The following is a 23,063-nucleotide window of genomic DNA, read 5'->3' as shown; positions in this document are numbered from 1 at the left end:
GTTAAAATAATCAAAACATTCCTCAAGATAGAAAATAAAACCAGAGAAGGATTGTGAGCGACCTACCACTAACAAGTCCCCCACAATAGTCACACTGTCCTGAGGACATTTCACAGAACCAGAGAAGGTGATTTTTAAGTTCCTGCACGGCTTGGACAATTGCCTCGCTTCGTCCTCGGGCTCCTCAGACCCACTTTCTCCCGCTGTGCTGTTGATTCCCGGGGACTGCTGCTGGCCTTCAAAAATAGCCTCTTGCGGGTTTTCAGAGGACAGGTTCCCTTCCTGCCAAAAATGTGTGGAATGGTGGTTTCATGGCAACAGCGAGCCTTTGTTCCAGAGTTGAAAGTGCGCGTCCCTCCTCCTGAGACGGGCCGCTGCGCTCTGCCTCGTGTCACTGGCCCTGTTTTAATGAAGTCCTCCTTTTTTTGTTGGACTTGGTGCCAAGAAGCCTAAATGAATGTTGTCTACTTGAGTGGGTTTTGTTGGGTTTTTTTTCCCCCCAATTCTATTTTAGGAAACTTCTAAGGATCACTCCTCTGCAGGCTAAGATAAGGGTTAAGAGTCTTTTTCTCAAGAAATAACATTCTTCTAAGTGAACATTATCTTTGTTTTTCTTTCTCTCTCGTGCAACTCAATTCTAAAATTCATATCACTATAGTGATAACATAGTGATTTCGTGATAAGTAACCAGTATCAGCTACCACTTACGGAGCATTTAAGACACACCAAGTACTGTGCCATGTACCCAATACATATTATTTCATTTATTCCTCACAGAAGCACTTTGAGGTAGGAATTACTATATGCCTAGTTTATAACTGAGAAGATAAAGGGCCATATCTGTCTGATTTCAGCACCCGTGTCCTCAACCACTCAGCATACCCAACACATACATTGCTTGTGGAGTGGCTGTTGTGTGCTTACACCATGTGAGGCCCTGGGTTCTAGCAGTGAGTAAGATACATGCTGTCCTGCCCTCATAGAATATACAGTCTAGCAGGAGGAGATATGCATTAAGGACATAATTTCCTAAATAACATTTAGTAACTCGCAGTGCCATAGCACCGTTTCCAGTCGGGAATTCTTTTCCTCTGCTGTCATTGCCTGGGCTCTGTTGTAGGAACAATGACTGCTGAGATGAAGAGGAGTAAGACAACTCTGAAAGTGGGAAGACCCTCCCCTCTGCTTTAATCAGAGCTCCAATATTTTGTTTTACATAATGGGCATGTCTGAAAGATTTTGTTGAACAGAGTGTACCATGACTAGGTTATGCTGTGGAACAAACAACCCTAAAATCTCAGCACTTAACCAAGTTTATTTTGTGCTGCTGCATCCTGTCTCTTGGGGTCAGTGAGCGGCTGGGCTCTGTGTCTTCCCCTCTCCCGGACCAGGCTAATGAAGCAGCCTCGTTGGAACTGTACATGTCGCCGTAGCAAAGGAAAAGGAGAAGATGGTGAATCACACACTGGCCCTCCGTTCAACACTTCCATCCCAAAGTGTCATGTCACCCCTGTTCCAGGATGAACAGCCTGTAATAGATATGGCTTTCAGGCCAAATGAGTTGAGTATGTGAGACAATAGAGTAGGTGCTCAGTGCAGTGTTTGTTAAGCATGAATCCATCCCCTCTTCTCTCCACACACTACCCCAGAGCTCCATGCAGGAGGGAGCCACCCCACCTCTCTGGCCACTTCTCAGCTTTGGTCAGTGGGCCCTGAGGACCAAACGTCAGCTAAGAGAGAACCTGGCTTCTGTTTCTAGAAACTAAACTAAAGAAGTCCAAACTCATGAAAGCCATAAATCAGGGGACAGTGATTTATGTTCCCGAACAATTCTCTGCAGGTTCCCTTTAAACAGCAACCTCCCAGGTACACATACAATATAATGGTAGGAATATATATTTTATTTACTCACAATTTTTCAGGAATATGCTGTATATTATATGAAGCAGAACATGTACTCATGTAAGCCCTGGATCCCATAGGTTGGCAGCTTGCGATATTCATATATTTATATTTTTATATATATTTTTACTTCCCTCAAGTTCAAAATTGCTTCCCTGAAGTAAACAGGAAAAACTGGGGAGAAGTAATCAGTAGCTAAATTTATTTTTGTTTTTTTCCTGTTTCAGTTAATGGCTAGAGATCCCCATGAGGACCTCTATCCCAGATGCCAGTCTTCGCAGCACCAGGAGCAGTGAAGGACATTCTGTTCTAATTACTCAGAGGAGTTGTTAGCCTTGACGAATGCTCAGGTTACCGTAGCTCACTGCAGGATGTCCGGCACCTTGGGATCCCCGGGGCAGCCTATAATTCACTAAACGCTGGAAATGCCTCTGTGTCTCAGCAGAGCCAGCCCAAGGCTTCCTGGAGCTTCCCACCTTCCTGCCTCCCTTTGTGCCTCAGAGCAGGATGATAACATCGCACAAGCTGTCAAAGGTAGTGCCTTGTGGGGGCATTACGCATTCCTGTGGGGAAGAGATTGAAACGGACCCAACTGTGGAACACAGAGAGCTCCTTGGCACCTACATCGCTACCCCGTTCATCCGCAAAGGGCCGCCAGGGAACCAGAGAGAGGGTGTGCTTTCAGAGGGAGCTTTAATACCCCCTCTCAGACTCACCATATTGGGCAAAGGCAGACAAATATTAAGATTCACATGTCTACAGGGCTTTACAGTGTGCAGGGTTTCTGTGAACTTGTCATGTTTGATCCTCACAGTTGCTCATAATGAGGAAGCCATTGTTCCCATTTTACTGACAAGAAAACTAAGGCATAGAGAGGTGAAGTGACGTGCCCCAAATCACACATCTATGGGGGCCTCGTTTCTGGGATCCAGGAGACCTGTGTTTGAATCTCAACTCTAATCTCATCTATAGAATGGTGATGATGCCCACCTGATAGTGTTGCATGAGAGTTAAGATAATGTATGTAAAGGGCCTTACAGGGTCCTGGGAACACAGATACTCAGAAATGACTACTGAATAAATGAATAGATGGAGGAATGAATGAATGAATGGGTGAGTGAGTGAATGAATTAATGAATGTATGATTGAATGAATGAATGAATATTGCCCTTTTCTGCCTTGTTTTCCCTTTCAGTCTGGGCTTGATCTCACTCTCATTGAATATTAGCTCTTGCAGGGAACATGGAAAACTTCTAGTACCAACTGTCCATCACCAAAGACACTTATTTTGCCCCCACTCAGTGACATACATAATCCAAGATTTTCTACCAAACTCTATGACTGCCCTCCTTCCTTTCACCAGAGGCACATATAACTGTCAATCATGGCTCCTGACAAACAGCACATTGACTTGATATAATTCTAGTTAAAATATGAATTAATAATTAGCTACTAACATTTACTGAGCACTTATTCTGAGCCAGGTACCTCACTGGGCATTTTGGCAGCATTTGAACCCAGGGAGCCTGACTCCGGAGCCTGTACTCTTAACCACCAAGCTAACTCAGCAATGCTAAGAACTGCCATTTGCTGAGCACTTACTGAGCGCCAGCAGAGGCTGTCATGAGCTATCTAATATGCATTGTCTTAGTTAATCCTATGACAAAGAAAGGTATGAAGAGGCTGGTGGTGTGTTCTCCGTTTTACAAATGAGGAGCTGAAGCTTGAGGAAGGGCAGTAACTTGTCCAGCCCACGTAGCTGGTGAACAGCGGAGGCACGCTCTGAGCCCGGGTGCTGAGGTTATTTAACCTCTCATCTATGCTACCTTCCCCCTGCCATTTCTCTAAAACGTCACTTGAGTCACGTGCAGCCTCATCACTTTCAGTACTTGGTATTATTGGAAGTTACTTGACAATCCCCATTCCAGCCTCAGGAATTCCTGTGGGTCTGAGGTCTCAGGGGGAGACTAAGCAGGTGTAGATAGGAGCACCTCCCATGGCCTGGATACTCTTCCTGAAGCCACGAAGAAGGAATGCGGAGGCGTGAGTGTCAGCATTCCTTCCTTGATCAGAACGTCATGGAAGCAGAGATAAGAACCAGCCCCATCACCAGGTATTACTGGAGAAACGGTGTCCCCTGAGTGAAAGTGGCTAAACCTGAAAATAGTTTGCTGAGGGCATTCAAGAGGTTTTCTTCCAGGCCCTGAGAGTGTCTTCTTTCTGAGCTGGTCTAGATGCAGTTCTACCAGGAAATGGGTGGATGGGCCAGAGACCCCTGTAGGATCCTGCTGGAACCTGTAATCCAATTGCTTATTATCATAATCCCTCACTCTGCACATTTTACTTCCTCTCCAATATGCCTCAAAGAAAAATATTTCATTAATGGCCCCCACACGCATCTCTCTTTGGAGCATTTCACTCTGCACCGCTAGCTGTTTGTCAGAAACTCGAGGCCCAGAGAGACAGCAGCCTGGGTCAGTGGAGAGAGAGCACTGGACTCAGGACCCTGGTTCAGGCAGGTTCTGCTGCTTATGAGCTGTGTGACCTTGAACAAGTCACTTTAACTCTCTGGACTTGTGTCTTCCTTTATATAATGAGGTCTGGACCAGATATCTCAAAATCCCCATCCAGAGCAATCCTTTTGGGATCATTTGTAGCTGAAATTTAGGTAATAGATGGAAAAGCAGTTTGAGAAGTGATTCAAAACTCTTTTAATACATTTCAAAGGGTGGTGTTTTTGCGGTGTGATCTCTGCTGAGCATAAAATTATATAGCAAAAAAGAGAGAAAAAAGGTCTTTTGAAATTTTAGTAGTTCGAACTTAAATGTAAAAATATTCATTTTGTGTCCCTCCTCCCTCTCCTTATCTTCAACAAAGAGGAGCTATTTTAATGTACCATATAAATTGTGTAATCACACTTTTCCTGTGTTTAGAATTAACCACATCAGAGCTTTGCTAAGGTCCAAAATAGTGCCTGGATCTTATCCCTTAATGGGTGAGCTTTTTGCTAAGTGTCATTACTAAGCCTCTGTCTGATAAGGGGAATGTTGAGAACCAGAGTTGTTTGGGTGAGGGACATTTCCAGAACAGGGCAGAGTTAAAAGCTTCACGAAGCTGGGAATGCATCACTGGGATTAATTACTCTGGGTAAGTGACTTCCCCAGGGTCACTCGGTGAGTCATCAGCTGGGACCCAGTTCTTCCAGCTCAAAAGAATTAGCTTCCTTTTTAGTGTTATTGTTCCGTGGGACTAGCTCTGGATGACCTAGGGGGAAATTGCTTATGGATATTAGAGCTACAGCTCTGTAAATACGGAAACTGGCAAAGATACACCCCTAACAAGACCTCCTCAGGGCAGCGGCTGTTTTGGAGGTAGAGAAAGAGGTTCTTTAAAAGGTTCCAGGCTTAGAGGCTCAACTTGGCCCATTGACCCTTCTGCTGCCACCAAGGCAGGTACCTCTATTTAAATTTCAGGATGCCCACATGTGACTGCTTTTTTCATCCAAGGCAGGCCTTAAAGTTCATTATTACCAAAACAATGTGATTTTCCAAACTCAAATTGTCTAGAGATTATCCTTAGAAACAAGTTCCAAGAAGGCAATCTGAAGCTTAATTTTTGTCATGGTCATTTCAGAATGGCACGGCAAAATGCCTGGAACTTACTCTCAAACCTCATGAGTAAGTTAAATCAGACACTCACGTTGCCCCCCATCAATATGGTGGAAAGAGCCCTGCAACCCCCAAGTCTTAAGCTGTGGGGTTTTCTTCTTCCCTGGCCTGTCCACCTGCCTTCGTATGCACATCTTCCCAGTCTAAGCCACAGGGCACAGCCCAGCACCACCCAGCCCAGCACAATGACCCCTTGCGCATGATACAACATATCAAATTTCCTTCACTCCAACTTTATTCAGTAGCCTTCATCCTCATCCCTCAACTTTCAACCATCATCATAGTCCACTTACTCACTTCTCCACTTACTCAAAAATTATATGTTGAGCATCTATTATAGACTAAGCCTGGGCATAGAGTGGTAAACTACAACAGCAACAAAAATATTGCAGACCTTGTCCCAATGAAGCTTACACTCTACTGAGGGGGAAAGATATTAACCAAATAGCCACACAAATAACTATAATAAGTTTGCATATGTAGGGTTGGGGTACTTTCAGAATATGGAACAGAGAGTCTTAGCTTTGACTTGGAAGTCATCAGAAGAATGAGTAGGAATTAAGTAAACAAAGAGCAAGGAGAGGCAGGTGTGCCAGGAATAGGACATACTATGTGAACTGGCCCTGGGGTAAGCAGACCATGGCACATGGAGGAAGGGAGAGAGGACCAGTGTGGCTGACAACTGGGGAAGGAAGTAAGAATGAAGTGGAGAAGTTGACAAGGGCCTTACAGCCAGGCCATGTTAAAAACTTTGGTTTTTATTCTAAGATTATGGGAAGACTCGAAGGATATTCAGCACAAGGGATAACGTAGTAAGACTTTGATTTCAAGAACGTCACTCTCTCTACTGTATAGAAAATAGACTGGAGAGAGATAAGAAGGGATGTTACAAAGTTGTTGTGGCTCCTTAGGGAAGAGATGTCAGGAACTTGGACCAGGGAGGTGGATGAACGAAGCATATGAACCAGGAGCTATTTAGAAAGTAGAATTGAATGACTTGGCGACAGGTTGTATAAAAGGGGAGAGGAAAGTGTCAAGGATGATTCCGGAGGTTTGGGACTGTTAAATTCGTGTACAGGGGTAATTTTCACTGAGAAAGGGAGCAAAGGAAGAGAATCAGGTTTGGCTTAAGTCTTTGTTTTGTCTTGTCTTTGAGTCAGTGGTAGAAGATTAGATCATAAATTTGGTTTTGGACATGTTAAGTTTGAAGTGCTTTTGAGACATGTAAAGGGAGAGGGTTAGCTGGCAGTTAAATATAAAGGTCTAGGAAATGATCCAGAACCAGGGGCAACTTTGCCGCCCAGGGGACATGTGTAAATGTCTGGAGACTTTTTTTTTTTTTTTTTTTTTTGAGGACTATCAGCCCTGAGCTAACTACTGCCAATCCTCCTCTTTTTGCTGAGGAAGACTGGCCCTGAGCTAACATCTGTGCCCATCTTCCTCTACTCCTCTACTGTATACGTGGGATGCCTACCACAGCATGGCTTTTGCCAAGCGGTGCCATGTCCGCACCCGGGATCCAAACCGGTGAACCCCGGGCCGCTGAGAAGCGGAACGTGCAAACTTAACCACTGCACCACCGGCAGGCCCCTGGAGACATTTTTATTTGTCACAACAGGATATGGGGGCTACTGGCATCTAGTGGGTAGAGACCAGGGATGCTGCCCAACATCCTACAATACACAGGACAACCCACACCTCACAGCAAAGAATTATCCAACTCAAAATGTCAATAGTACCAAAGATAAGAAACTAGTGTACAGATATTTGAGAGCTACTGGCCAGAAGCCTTGGGCACTGATGAGATCACATACAGTAAGCATAAGAGTAAGAAGGAAGGTGGGATAGTACACCTTTTTTAGGAATTATAACACCTAGTAGCTGGATGACCTAGCCTGGGAATCTAAGGAGGAGCAGCCAGAGAGGTAGGAGGAAATCTTGAAGAAAGTAGAGTTACAGAAGCCAAAGGGTGGGAGGGGAGTGGTTAAAAGTGTCAGATGCTGCTGAGAAGCCAAAGGAGATGAAGATTAAAAGCTCTCTTGCATTTAGGGATGTGGAAGTCATTGGTAGCCTCAGGAAGAGCAGTTTGGGCAGCCTGATATTGAGAAAAGACATATTGCAATGGGAGATGAAGAAATCGAGGTAGCTAGTGCAGACGACATTTTTAAGAAGGTTGGCTATGGAAGAGAGGAAAGAGAGAACAGTCTTGGCAAGGAATTTCGAAGTCAAGAATAGTTTGGGGTTTGGTAGTGTTTTTTTGTTGTTTTGTTTAAATTTTGTTATTTTGGAAAATGTCTAACATATATAAAGTAAGCAGAGTATGATAAGGGACCTCCGTGCACTGTGGATTTTTTGGACTCTGGATTCTGTTGTGTTCCTCAGAAGAGTAATTTTTGTCCCACGAGGGAGTTAACGTGGCTGGACTCAAATTCCAAACCCTGTCTCTCCTCATTGGCAGCAGGGGAAATCTCAGCTCAGTTCTTTAAGCTTCCAGCTGCAGCTTTTCTTGCCAGGCCCTCCTGGATGTGTCGTTGAACGTCAGCCGATGATTTGGGCAGGTTTTATACACAGACTTTGGGGTTCATCTTCTCTGCAACTCCTTCCCTTCCAGAAATTCCCCCTTCACTTTCTGGCTGCTCTTCCCGGTCCAACTCGGTTCTCTGAAACCTCAAGCTAGTCAGGCTTTGGCTTTCTGCTGCCCTAAATTCCTTGCAGACTAGACTGCCCTCAGGCAAAAACCTGCAAATTTGCAACTTTCAAGATATAGATTCTCCTCCAGTTTTGGCCTGCTTTTGGCCAACCTCCATTGCCTTAAAAATATATATGCATATATATGTATATCTCCAAATTTTATAACATAATATAAATTGTTTAAAAATTAATAATTTTGTCATTGTTATCTGAAGAAAGCTTTTTCCGTCCAAGCAACTCTGTCACTACCAGAAGCCAGAAGTTTTTAAGATGATAAAGACTTGGGCATATTTTAGAGCTGATGGGAAATTAATGGAAAAATCTAGTAGCGTGAGAGAGAGAGAGACAATGGATAATCAACAGTGTAAGGATCTGCAGAATTCGTAGGAACAGGAGGAATGAAGGGGTTGGCTGCAGATGCAGAAGTTCATTGGTTTGCTGGCGGGAAGCTGGCAGAGATGCCATCCCATGGTTTCATGTGCCATCAGAGGCAAGGTCACTAAGGGAATGGTGATGAGAGGTGGGAGAGGTGAGGTGGTTGGAGGTTTGAGAACAGAGAAGTTTAAAATACTCTTTGCAAAGAGTGAAAAGAGTGAATTTTGACCAGAGAAACACCGTAAGAACGAAGATTGGGCCGTCCCCATGGGTTAACAGTGGTGAATTTATGGTGATGCCAGTCAATGGTAGGATTTTCTACAGCTGCCTTCGGCTGCCTGGGTGGAGGCACACAGGTTGCAGAAAGTGGGTTTATCCAGGGTTAGGGGTTTTACAAGATTGGTGAGACCAAAGAGCAAGGCCTAGGTGTTTACAGCATTGACTGAGGCATGATTTAAATGATGGATCCAAAATCTGAGCACCCCACGAAGCCACACAAAGCGTTTTTTAGAAGTCCTCTCTGATTTAACCAGGGAAATTAGAAGGGGCAACTGTTCTCCACACCTCCCCAGCCACTCACACTGGCTAAACAGATTGAGCGTTTGACCCTGGCACTTCATGGGCAAAAGGAGCCTCTATGGTAGGTGCGTTGGACAAAAAGGGAGAAGAAGGAAGTGGCACAAGCTAACCTGCCATCCTCTGCACCACCCCCACCCCCATCCCAGGTACGCATTTTCTCTCACCTCTGATCCCAGAGCAGAAGACTGAGGTCCGCATACCTAGGCCTAAACATTAAAAATTCTAAATTAAGCTAATAAACTGTTAGGTAAAATATGTTCCATCCTCCTGCCTTTACAAGTATACCTTCACGATGGTCTGGAAAGCCAAGTGTGAATTTAGAATTCTCAGACTCTAGTGGTGCAGAGAAAACTGGCTCACAGCTAGCAGCCCACCCCTCTTCCCATCCTTAGCTCCATCCCCCGCTGCCAGGGGCCTCAAGTACATGTGTCTGGAGACCCCAACCCACATGTCCAATTTCCAGTCACAGCCGCAGTCCTAGGAATCCACCCACCACAGTGTGGTCTGTACTTGGAGGGACCCAGAGAGGAGGCCCACATAGCCCCTGGAAGCAGCCTTGGGGCCAAGCAGTCAGAGAATTCTGGGGTCCTGTGTGCTTAGTCTAGATGGAGGAAGGGAGGGTGCAGGCTTTGGTCAGCACAGGCTCCAGGTGGGCACATCCCTCGGCCCCGTGGACTCCTTGCCCTGTGGAGAGGAGCATTTGGAGCAGGGCCCTCTAAACTATTGGGGCTTTGGGCAGCGACCCCTCCTTGCCCAGGCCTGTGGGCAGTGATACATGCGATGCAATGATACACAGTACTTGTGGTCTTTGCTCTGTTCTTAGTCTGACTGCCTGCTTTCTCTGTGTGTACATGTTTTGTTTCTCCTAGTGGGCTGTTTATCACCATTCATGACAAAGGCCATCTTGCAACAATGCTGAACTCTTGGCCAGAAGACGATATTAAGGTATGATCCTATTTTCTTTGCTGTTGTTCTGTTGTGGGGTGAATCTATTCAGCCTGGACCAGAGTCATTCCCAGCTATAAAATGAGCATTGCGACACTGAAGGCAGGATCCCATACCCCATTCCCAGGCCCACACCATAGCCAAGCACAAACGTACCAGGAACAGAGGTTTGCATTAACCAGGCACCCATGTGAAATTGCCCTGTGTTATTATTGTTAGTAATAGTAGCGTGAAGATATGTTCAGATCGTACTGAGTATCTACTAAATGTATGGTGCCAGTTTCCGTGGTGGGTACTGGCATCAGGCATAAACCCTCTTCTTAAGGAGCTGACTTTTCATGAGGAAAATAAGACAGAGACACAAAAGACAAACAAGGTGGAGCTTGATAAACAGGCCCAAAGTAAGAGCTAAGGGTGTTCAAAGAGATTACTTTTAGCCTAAAGGGAATCTGGGAAGATTTCATAAGAGAGGTGACATTGGAACGGCCCCTCGAGCTAAGGGGTAGGGTTTGGACACTTATGCCTTAGAGAGACTGGGATGTTGGGCAGAGACATTTTGCACCAAGAGAAAAAGCTTATGATGAACAACACCGTCACACCTGGGTGTACACAGCAGTGTGTGGAGGGGTAGGGGGATGTATATGCAAAGTGACTGAATAAACCTGACACTTTTCCCTGAAATACCAGTTTTACTCAAAACGTTTAAGGAGACAACATTTTTATATAATAAACAGGATGTAATTTAGAAGGCAAAATTTGTGTTAATTTAAAAATATAAAACACGTAGCACTGTAGAAATTTGTTAGCCTCTGACTACATCCCCAGGTCTCCTCCTGCCGTACGGACTTCTGTGGAAGAGTGTGAGGGCCTCTGGCACCTAAGATTGTTGTCACTGCTGCAGACAAAATGGGTGAAGCAAAAATACAAAACATCCGGTGGCAGCTTGGTGAGGGCATTCCTGACACACGAGCTGGGAGGGGTGGAGATGACCCAGTACAGTATTAGTACCCCTCAGGGCCAATGCTCACACCACCCTGCCTGCACTGGGAGCCTGTGGCACGCCACCACTGTCTCCTCTCAAGGGCCCCCCTCCCTCCATCCATGCCAGTTCCCTGAGCCACCTCTCTCCATCAGGCACCAAATGCAGCTTCTCTCTCCCTACCTGTCTTTGTGTCCCAGCCCCTCTGGCCCTCTAGGGGAGTGGTAACATTCAGAACCAGGGCAGGTAGGGCAGGAGCTTGGCTCCCAGGAACCAGGCCTGAGCCACAGCCAAGGCCCTTGGACTTCAGTCCTAGCCACGGTGAAGAGCTCATTTCATACACCTCTGTCTGGGTGTGATTTGTCCTGTGCTTCTCCTTCCTGCTTAACTGCTTAGACTCCAGTTGCATACAAGCCTTGGCACTGCGTTGGCTGTGCAGGTTTTGGTCCCAGTCCCAGAAGAAGCAAGTTTCCAGGGCGTGTCCAGGATGAATCTATAATTAAGGGAGGCGAGCTCACTCCACGGGAAGTTAACTCCACCTGCCCTGTGGGGAGCACTGCTGAGGTCCTGCAAACTAATCTTCCCCACCTTCCTGGACAGTTCAGCCGCAGTGGAACCTCGTACATAGTAGGTGCTGAGGAGATGCTTACTGAGTTGAATGAACAATGCAATGAGCATCTTCCATGTACCAGGCACAGTGCTGGGAGTGGAGAGCCGGGGTCTCCACTGACACATATAATGCCTTTGTGCAAGTTATGAAGAATTAGAAAGAATGATGTAAAGACACCCCCACTTAACCAGTAAAAAAGGCACTCCTTCCTCCAGGTTGGCGCGGGGGCTTGGTGAGGGGCTCATAGGCTGAATTTCAGGTTCCAACTGCTCTTCTTATCAGGACACAACTTACAGAAGTATACCCAGGGCCCTGCTTCGAGGAATGTGGAATGAGAAAAACACAGGCCCTGGCCCAAAATTGCTTCATTTGAGTTGGGAAACCAAGATATGAGTTCAGAATAGAACCTTAGCTACCAAGTATACATTGACTCCAATAAACATATTTTGAGAACCTTCTCAATTCTCAATGCTAATTACCAGAGAGATGGAGACAGCTACTGCTGTGATTTTAGAGGAAGACAAACAGGGGCTTTGGGGTCACCATGAGGAGGTGGGACTTGAGCAGGCCTAGAATAAAGAGAGACATCCAGAGCCTCTAGGGAAAGCATAAGTTACATGAGCAGATGAGTTGCATTCCACAACCATTTAGTAAACATGTACTGTGTAAGAGCTCCCAGGGGGTTCAGGGATAAAGATGATATACAGGCCCAGCCACAGGGAGCTCACAGCTAGTCAGAGACTGACCCAAAAACAGTTACAGTAGATTGTGTCTGTGCTGCTAAAGAGAGGAGCCCGCAGACGAGGAGCAGACGGGGTGACTGGCTGACCAATTGCCCAGTGGTCCCTGGAGTGGACTAGGGAAGGCCTGGGGCCTCCCCCGCCCCTTCAATTATATTCCTGTTTCACTTTGGAGAAACCCTGGGGTTAGTCCTGGTAACTATGGAGAAGAATCTTTGCAATCAGACAGACCTAGGTTCTGGTGCTAAATCTTCCATTTACCTGTGTGTGCAGACGATAACCTCTCCGAACTTTGTTTTCCTGTTGTGAGGATTAACCATGATAAAGTCTGTACAGCACTGAAGGCCCTTGAAGGGATGGTGTCGTTGCTGGAGGCGGAAGAGGCAGCTGTAACGCAGACAGCCGCATAGGGAGGAGGCTGCGGAGGCCTCAGGGCAGCTGTGGAGGGGGCCCCCTTCCCTGGGAATCACAGGCCACAAATGGGCAGCCAGTGGATTTGGCCCCTAGACCTGTTTGATTTGGCCCTGAGTGGTTTTTGAAAATTATGAATTTGTAGGCAACATTTTAAAATCAGGGCACTTCATTAAAACAAGCAAACAAACAAACAAAAACCAACTTGGATTTCTGGCTTCTCTGGAAAAACCAGGAGTTTGGAATATTGGGCCTATAGTTTGGCATGGGAACAAGTCAATTAGGGCTGATTGGGCTGCTCCCTGATTACCCCAATCCACAACCTGCCGCGTCCACATCCACTGGCCGTTTACTGGGGGGTCCTTCCTCCTCACCCCCAGGGCTGCCCTTTCAAAGGTTCAGAATGTTCCAAGCTGCAGTCTTTCTTGTTTACTGATGTGTTTTCTTCAGTTGCCTCAAAAAGCAGAGACGAAGGTCTCCCTACCTAGGTAGGGATTCTCTGCTCATTATCCCTTTCGTGGTACTTTGGAGCTGACGCAGACTTCCCTTCATTATTTTGTTTGATTCTCACAGTCACTGTGATCATAGTGTTCTAAGGAGTGGTTTTAAAACCCCCAAGGTGGGTCCTGAAGAATGGGTTAAGGGTGTGTCTTTTCTCAGATCAGCCAGCTGAGGTTAAGTGACTTACCCGTGGTCACCCACAAATAAGCATTGATGCCACCGAGTCCTGCTACTGAGTCACTCTCCTCGCAGCTGCTGAGTAGGGGAGGCAGAGTTTTTTAAGGCACAGGTATCTTTGGCCCCTGATGTTGTTGGCCGCATGGCAGGAGGGGAGGGGTGGTCTGGAGGAGCTTCTGAGTCAACTCAGAAGATAAAAGATGACTTTCCAAGGTTTCCCAGCCAGAAAGCAGAACTGCAAACAGAGATGTCAGGGAAGTAGGCTGTGATGGAAGTGGAGCCAAAGCCCACGGCTAGGGCGCCGGTGAAGTTTCGTGGGCCCCTCTTATTCAGGGAGGAGGGGGCGGGCCAGGCCACCCAGAGCTGTCTGGCGTAAATCACGAAGAGGAGTGAGAACTGCTTTCCTGACTCTTTCCCACAGCAGCCATTGCCCAGAGCCAGGAGGAAGGCTCAGCTGAGAGTATCCTTCCTCTCCAACAGCTTTCCCAAGCTCCTAAATCTCTCCCTCATCCCAGTCCCAACAGCTTTGGGGAGGAGGTGCTGAGTGCAACTGGGTAATGGAGCCAAGGGAGCGTCCTCTTCCACTGGGCACCAGCCATTTGGGCATTTGAACTTGGACTAGATTGCTGGAGCCAAGTGCCTCCCTGTCATGCACAGGCCCACCATGTGTGAAATCCCTGTACTCAGTGTCAGAATTGGATTACATGGGAAACAGTGTCAGAGATGGAGATTAGCGTATTGGGGAGTGCTCTTGGGATGAACACCTTTAGAAGGGAGGGAAGGCAAGAGAGAGCAGAGAAGAATTTGGACTGAGTAAGTTCTCAAGGAAGACTCAACTGAGCCCATGAGGAGGCTCTGGAGCTGGGATGGCCCTTCAAAGTCATCCTGAGTTGGGGTAAGGGAGCCAGGCCTTCAGACCCCTGCTTCTTTGGTCATTGGTTGAGGGCTGCTGCCCTGGCAAGGGGGTGTGACTTTGGGCAAGGTGGCTCTCTTCAGTTGAGAAAATTCTCACAGTGGCCTGATGGGAGAGGAAAATGCTATGCGAACTCAGAGGAGGGATGATAACTTCCAGAAAGGAAACTTCATGGAGAGAGGTGCCTTTTGTACTGTTCCTGGGGGCATGCAAGGATGGTAGGATTTGGATCAAGGAGATATAGGAATTGAGGAGTAAAATGGCATTTAGTCAAGAAAATATGGACCTTATGCAAGATTGGAAGTAGTTTTTTAGTTTGGATGGAGCATTGAGTAGAGAAAGGGGAAATTCAGAGGACAGATTGGGCCTAGATCATGGAAGGCCTTAAATGCTACTCAAAGATGCTTGAGCTTTATTTTATAGGCGTCAGAAGCCACTGGAGATTTGGGGGCAAGAAAGTGACAAACCTCGGTGTGCTTCAGAAAAATGGAATGGGGAGAATCCAAGAGTGGAGAGACCAGTCAGGAGACCACTGCAGTGGTCACATGAGAGATGAATGGGCTGATCCAAGGCAGTAGCAGTGAAGATCATGGAACAGATGGGAAAGATATGGATAATTCAGATCAGCAGAACTTGGTGACCTATTGGTTGTGGTTACCTAATGACAGAGGGGAGTCAAAGCAGGTTAGATGGTTTTGAACCTGGGAGATAGGAGGTTACAGAGGGAAGGAGGACAGCAGAAGTCAAAGGTTTAAAAGGAGTAAAAAGGAAAAGAGGATTCATTTGGTTAAGGATTTGGGGAATTTGAGGAAGACTATTGGACACCCAAGTGGCAATATCCAGGAGACAGTTAGCTATAAATGTTATCTGCTTAGAGATAACAGTAGAAGCCATTGGAATGGATGAAGATATGAAGGTTAGAATGCTTTTGAGCTTTTCATGGGCAGACTTTCTTAAAAGCTGCATTTGCCAAGATCTCCCCTTGGTTTCCCTTTTTTTTCACTCATTTAATAGGTAATTATTACATGGTCTTTCTGTGGTAATGCTGAACTGGAGAAAGATGAAACAATTCCAAATTTGAATATATAGTCTTTACCCCCCCGCAAAAATCATCATTATAATCATAAGAGCAGTGGCCATTTACTGATCACTTACTTTATACAAGGCACATGGTTTTAAAAGGAGACACACATTAATTCATTTCATCTTTACAACAACCTTTATGAGTTAGGAATTATTATCCCCATTTTATGGAAAATCTATCAGAAAAATTAAATTTACTCCAGACTACATATAGTATGTTATCAAGGAGCCTAGATTCAAATACTGGTTATCAAACTCTAAAACCCCTGCCATTAACCTTTACACTATTCAGTGAGATAAAATGCGCGTTTTGAAAAATGTTAAATAAGAACCCAAATGCTGTCACCATCAAATGTTTAAGTAGCACCTTATGCAGGGCTTGGCAAGCAGTAGGTACTTAATAACTATCTGCAGAAGGCAGGCAGGCAGGCAGGCAGGAAGGGTAAGCAGGCTAGCTGTGTGGTAGGAGAAGTCGATTGTAATGGGTGAGGTTTACGCTGCAGGAGAAAGAGAAGGGCCTGCTAGGAGAGAGGAATGTGAGAGGTGAGAGATTATAAGTGAATTCAGAGCGTGTCTGGCAGGAGTGAGGAGGCCAGTTTGCTAGAGTAGGCAGTGGTGTGCAGATGAGCAGCAGGAGATAGGTTTCAGAAGGTATATTGAATTCGGTCATTAAAGAGCTAAGCATTATGGGCTCTATTCTGTGGACACTTAGAAGTCACTAAAGGTCTTTGAGCCTGAAAATGGTGTAATGAAAATGAGCTTTTGATATGATGACTCTGACATTGTTTGGTAAGAGAGATTGGAAGGAAGAAAGATGCGAGGCGAGCAGTCTGGGTGTGAAGCTGTTGCAATAAGCCAACCATTAGTCCCGTAGGATTGAGAGTGGACGACAGATGGAGGTGAGACATTGATTCCTTCAGAGGAGTCAGGCATGAAATAGGGTGCCCTTGGTCATTTCCAGGCTGGGAGGGCAGCACTGCAGGGCCCCATCACCATCTTGCAAGACCCCTGAGTTGTAGGGATAACCCCCTGGAGTGGTAGCTGATTTCCTTGGTTTAACCCCATGTCACTCATTGCCCCTCAGCAGAGAGAAATTCTGAGAGAATGGGAACCAGAATAAGAAAGCTTTGACTAGGAGAGATGCTAGAGAAATGCCTGGCCTTGGTCCCAGGCTCCAGCAGGGAGAGCTGCCAGGAGGAGGTGAGAGGCAGGCTGCGGAGAGGGTGGCCCTGAGGCAGGGCAGAACTTTGCCGAGAGCACAGGTGCTCTGACACAGCCCAATGGGGTGGTAGAGTCCTGAACCAGGAACAAAGCCTGATGATGAATCCCTTACCTGCCACACACACAAGCAAGGTGACCTCGGTAAGTCATCTAATCTTTCTAAGATAAGCAATGTGGAAACATCCAGACCAGTCCCTGGTAGGTGGCTGATCCTTAACAAATCTGTATAGAACGTGCAGGTGTTGGAGCTTCAGTCTGCTCACCTGTGAGACGGGATAACAATCTCAGACCTGCCTCCCTGCCAGGCTCTGGGGAGGAGGAGATGAGACGTGGGCTGTGAGCACTCTGCATATAGGCAGGAGCCCAAACTAAGAGGGAATATCATGATCTTCATGGGTCTGTTAAACTCTCCAGAACCCCCTTTCCAGAAGCAAAGGAGTGTTTTTAAGAATCTCAGCTCCTACTTCTACCAAAAGGCAGCAGCAGCCCTTGTGTGCTCTCCCTCCAGGAGAGAGAGAGAATAGAAGTGAGAAGCTGCCATGGACACTTTGGGTCCTGGATTATAAACTCTTCATCCCCAGTGCCCAGCTTCATGCATCGAACTGACCCCTGTGGTGCCCATGGGCCAAGACTTGGGGCCAATCAGGACATCTACACCTCAGAGCTTGTCCTAAGTCCTGACCCAAAGCCAGGTTCCAGTGGGAATGGGTGGCCCTGTAAACCTAACTCATTTAGAGATGAGGGAGCCAGCCATGGTGAGCAGGTTGGGGAGACCTATAAACAACTTCACTGTCACCCTGAGGCATTCTCCTTGGCCTTACATTGAGGGCCCTTCACGGTCTCACTCCTGCCTGACTTTGCATTCTCTCCTTTCATGCAACCTGCACCTCCTCATTCCCACACACAGCCTACATCCTCCCCACCTCTACCCTGGATCTTAATTTCCTTTTGTGTCAAATGCCTTTCTCCCCAGCTACGCCCCCAGTGGACAGTCTCCACCTGCCCAAGGTCTGACATGTGTGTCCCCTCATCTGTGAAGGGCTGCCCTACAGGAAGTAACTCTCCCTTCTCTCAACCTTTGCTGCCCTTGTGCTTTCACTGCACTCACACTTTCCTCCCAGAATGATGATTTTAAATATACATGTTTCCTCCACAACTATTATCACAGTCAATAAAGTTAAATTGACGCAATAAAATAATTAATTAATTAATATACACATTCCATCTCTCTTTTTGTCCCTTAGTTCTTTAAGGGCTGGATCCATGCATACTTGTTTTTAAAGATGAGCAAGCTGATGTTCCATCCCCCAGGATCTGGCATAGTGTTTTATGCAAAGTAGGTGATCATCAGTATGTATTAAAGGGGTGAATAAATGAATGTCTGTCATAATCATGTAATGATTTCTGTCATCAGCTTCACAGCATCTGTCAATTCACAGCAGGCAAGCCTGGAATTAGCACTCGCTCTAGTACCTAATAGACCCTCTGATTATTTGCCAAAACACAAAGGTAATCCCAGTACAGCTTGAGAACCCTCGTGGTTACATGTGAAATAGTGACCCTCGCAGATGTCACAAGGAGCTCTGTCCTTTGCAAATTGGATTTATTATACCAGGAGCCGGCCCGAGAGCACTCACATTGGTCTCCAAACTGTGGGGTTGTAGCAGCAGCACGAACACTTGTTTTTCATTATGTCCTTCCCTCCCTGCCCCCTCAGATCTCAAGCTGAGAGTGTCTGCTCATTTTCTTTGAGGGAGTGTGACCAGATGTGGTTTCCTTCCAGCTGTTTTTGCAGCTCCCATCCTGAACCTCAGAATGTAGGGCAGGTGTTTTTCTGTCATCTCACCTCAGTGGGGTTTCTCACCAACCTGCCAGGAAGGGGAGGTTGGGTGGGAGAAGGACCTGCCACCCACAGCTGAATGAATCCTTATCCCAGACAAGCTGTTTCAGCCCCCTGCAGAGACTGTGGGCGTCCACTTGTCAGGCCTGTCAAGCTAGGGCTGTTAAAATGAGCACTTTGTCTCAGGAGACGCTGTCCCTGATTGATGGTACCCTGCTGTGTTTTTCAGGCCGTGGTGGTGACTGATGGGGAACGCATCCTGGGCTTGGGAGACCTGGGCTGCTACGGCATGGGCATCCCTGTGGGCAAGCTGGCCCTGTACACGGCGTGCGGAGGGGTCAACCCGCAGCAGTGCCTCCCCGTCCTGCTGGATGTTGGCACCAACAATGAGGTAAGGTGCTGCCCCAGCCAGGAGCTCTGGGGCCAGAGGTGGCGGCTAGGATGGTGGGGAGTGCCTTTGTGGGGCGGTCATATCTACACAGCATTGGGCCAGTTCTTCCCTGGGTCCCCTGCCAGGTCACTTTCCCTACACAGCGGTGAAGTGGAGGACCTTTCTCCTCCCTGCTTGCCCATCCCGCCCTCCCAGCCCCATTCTCTTCCCCCAGCCACTGCTGGGTCTCCTTGCTCCCCTACCCCCTTGACATCCTCCATGCCATGATGACACCTGCTTGGGCTTTCTTGCTCCGTAACTCCAGGAAGCTTCCATTGCCCTCAAGGCCTCTCTCTGATCCTGTATTGAAGAGGACCACTGATGGAGGTGGGAGTGGCTGCGGGGCGGGTTTTTTCAGCATTTTAGAGGGAGCTGCCTCAGTGAAAGGATTAAAACTCAAAGCACCAGGGCCAAGGGCTGAAATGTCTGAGTCAGACAGATAAGGGTCCTGCGCGCCCAGGGAGAGATACTGACCCAAGCTGAGATCCACCTGTAGGATTCCAAGTGGTTTTGGATTTAAGGATCTGAAACCCCAGCCAAGAGTTTGTTTGCTCTGGGTACCACTACCCTGGGACCTGGTGTCTGTGCATGTCTGCCGTCTCAGCTCTGCGTCTCTGTGTTAGAGGACATTGAAAAATATCCAAGAACTCCTTCTTAATGACATTTATCTCTGAGTTTAAAATCAGTGCAAGTTCATCTTTTAAAAAATTGAGAGAATCCAGAGAAATATTGAAAATAAAATATCAGTCATACAACCAATACTAATCATTATTTACATTTTGGTATATTTCTTTCCAGCCTTTTTGCCCCCAAAGCATTCATAAAAATAGAATTGGGATTATATTGCATATACACTTTTGCATTTTGCTTTTTTAAACTTAATGTATGTCCTGAGTTTTCTCCCGGGTCATTAACCATTCTTCCACAATGTCATTTTTATAGCTGCTTGATGTATTGTAATTTTCATAAGAACCCCCCACTTTCAGATACTTAGGTTGATTCTAGTCTTCTTGCAAATATAACTGTGACCTGATACCCATTTTTGCAAATCAGTCTTTGTTTCTATCTCTGATTATTTCCTTAAGATAAATTCCTAGAAATAGAAATATTGAGGTAAAAGGAATGGTCATTTTTTTAGACCCTTGATTCATATTGTCAAAAAGGTTATACTCATTTGCATTCTGTGGTGATCTCTCTCAATAAAACTTGCTACCACTCTTTGCATGGCCTTCCTCCTCCCTGGAAACCATATGTCCCCATTTCTAAACAAGAATGAGCACTGTAGCTCCTGGTGAGGAATGATGTTTATTCAGGCTTCATCCACAACACAGTAAAATGAGGGCTCAGCGGGGCTGGGGCAGACCTTGCTGAACAGCTGAGAAATCGTGGAGGTGGAAGTGGGCTGAGGGAGGACAAGGGAGTAGGAAAAGTACTTGACTGGGAAGCAGGAACTTGGCCCCAGGACCACTGACAGCAGGTGACTCCCTGCACCGATCTAGACTTGATCCCTTCAGGTAGCATGAAGGACTGGACCAGCATGTTTCTGAGTGTCTTCCACCTGTAATGCTCTTCTTCTCCATGTACCTCCCTACCAGCCTAGGAGATGACAGGAGGCTGGATGGTGGCACAGCCTTACAGTTGTTCATCAAGACCAGTCTTCAAGGTTTGCTCCATACAGTGGTTCCTTTGCCCAGCCAGATGCCTGGGTTTTGCTGAAATTGTCCTTTGGTCTCAAAAAATACCTGTGGAATCACCCATGCTTGGATGAGTGTAGCAAACTTTGTTTTATTCTTCCCATCCAACTCCTCCTGCTGTGTTCCAACTGGCTTTAATTGAGACCTTCACTCTCTCTCTTAAACGCTGGCTCTAGACAAGAAACAGAACAGCTTGAGTTTGAATCTGGCCCCACTGCATTCCCTGGAAGGTTGATGGTTGCCTCTAGCAGGTGCATTAAGATCCTTTGTCGTTGAAGGTCCAGCACCCAGCAATGATGTCCTGAAGTTTAGAGCTGGCCCCAACTTGTAACAAATCCACCAGAAAAGATGGCAGAAAACTACGAGTAATCATGTCCAGGCCGTTTTCACAGACCACCTGTTTGTCTGACAGTAACCCTGTGAATGGAGCATTGGTTATTACCCTCTTTTTACAGTTGAAGAAACCAAGGCCCTGAGAGCTTAATTTGCCCAAGAATATCCGCTAGAAGTGGCAGGGCTGGGATCCGACCCCACATCTGCTCTCCTCTCCCCACACCACACCCACACCAGCTGCCTTGGTTTCTGTTGCTTTTTAAGTAAAGGTCATCTCTTGATTTTTAGAATTTTTCTTACTAAAGTAACTTTAAAACATTATTCAAAATTTTTAAAGGAAATGGAAATGACATCTCTCCCACAATGCTACATTTGCACTCCCTTCCAATACATGTCTATGTACGTACATAGATGTAGTTATTACCTTGTTATAATCATGTGTTCATAATTTTGTTCTGATTTTTTCCATGAAGATTATTTTGCGAACACTTTCTCTTTCCTTGCTTAACAAAAGTTTATGGAGTGTTTAGTAGGTATGAGGCACTCTGCTAGGCATGAGGAGATAAATGAGAGCCAGGCGTGGGTGGAATATTCTAGCTGTCAGTGTTTCAACACTGTCACCCGATTGATCATTTTAATGGCTAATGTGTTACATCTACTCAAAGTGGCTACTTCTCACCCTGGGGCTTTAGGCCTCTGAGTCACCTCTCCCTCCTGGGTGTGGAAGGAAGAGAGCTTCCCCTGGCTCTACTCCCTCCTGTCAGGAAGGACCAGCGTATTCCCCAGCTGAGAGGAGGGAACACAGCCTGACCTGTCCTTGCAACACCCTGGGGGTGAGAGAAAGCAGTTCCCACCCAGTCCAGTGAGACCATTACCAGCACCTGCAGTGTGCCAGGCCTAGCTCTAGGCCTTTAGTCTCATTTAATTCTCATAACAGCTGTGTGAGATCTTCTTCTCATTTTACAGATGAGGAAACTGGAGCGGAAACATGTTAACTATTTACCTCAGGTCCCACAGCTCTGGGGTTTGAACCCAGGTCTCTCTGGCTACAGAGCTGCCTTGTCCTCCACGGCACGCTGCTCCAAGAGGTCGGGTGTTTGTGTTATAAACTGGGTAATGGAGACTGGGAAAGTAGATATTTTGCACAGCCTGGATCCATGGACACTCAAGATCACGTCAGATGTACTAATGCTGCTTCCACGGTCCTCCCCCTCCAAAGAAAGGCAGACTCCCACCAGACACTCTTCAGAAAACTCAGGACACAAAAATCCAAAGTTACTAAGTGGCCGACATTGGCAAGACAGTGATTTATCTCTTTTCAGATGGATTGACTGTGTGATCTCCCACACTACAGGTCTTTTTAAAAGTGAATCCGTGTGCTAGATTTTCCCCCCAGAAGTCTTGGGGTGTATCTCTCCCCCAGAGGAAACCAGAGCAAGAGGAGAGGGAGGCTCAGCCTTGCAACTTTCATCTTCCGTGTCAGTGCAGCGAGGGTGATGTTATGAGGGTTTGGGGTGTCAGAATAGCCAGACCATCTGTGTGTATGTCTCTATAAAAACTCCCGCGGCAACAAGAGCTTTAATCAGAGTCAAAGAAAACACCCCTCCAGGTTTCCTGTTGGAGAAAAACATCTGCTGTCTGCATCCCTGAAACTCTGAGTCACTTTACCTGCCGACACCAAGGAGGTGTGGAAAAATAAATATGTGGGGCAGTGATCCCATGAAGAAGGGACATCCCACAGTTAAGTTCCAAAGGGGCAGGTTGAGGGGGCCCTCCCAGTTATGCAGAGCACCTGTCTCAGCCTCCTTCATGGCTGTGTGGGGATTGGTTTGCACATTTTGTTGCATCCACACCCATCAGACAGAGTCACAGACTGTCCACATTAGAAGGGACCTGAAATACTTCTCCTTCAACTCCCTAGTTTCACGTGGGAAGAGGGTTCTGCGGGGCAGCCTGGGGGGCTGGCTGAGC

At 46.7% G+C, this 23,063-nt stretch overlaps 1 protein-coding gene across 3 annotated transcripts in view; it reads left to right on the top strand.

Annotated features, from left to right (window-relative positions):
• ME3 (malic enzyme 3) overlaps positions 1-23,063 on the top strand; it is a 178,866-nt gene that overhangs the window by 104,969 nt on the left and 50,834 nt on the right. For all 3 annotated transcript variants that reach the window (XM_046684600.1, XM_046684599.1, XM_046684601.1), the window contains exons 5-6: positions 10,085-10,160; positions 18,865-19,026. In XM_046684600.1, coding sequence (XP_046540556.1) covers positions 10,085-10,160; positions 18,865-19,026 — 238 coding nt within the window. The remainder of the gene's footprint in view (positions 1-10,084; positions 10,161-18,864; positions 19,027-23,063) is intronic.

The sequence above is a fragment of the Equus quagga genome, chromosome 14 (genome assembly GCF_021613505.1).
Source record: "Equus quagga isolate Etosha38 chromosome 14, UCLA_HA_Equagga_1.0, whole genome shotgun sequence".
NCBI lineage: Eukaryota > Metazoa > Chordata > Mammalia > Perissodactyla > Equidae > Equus > Equus quagga.
Note: the sequence above shows the minus strand (reverse complement) of the source record. Positions and strands in the feature narration are given on the sequence as shown.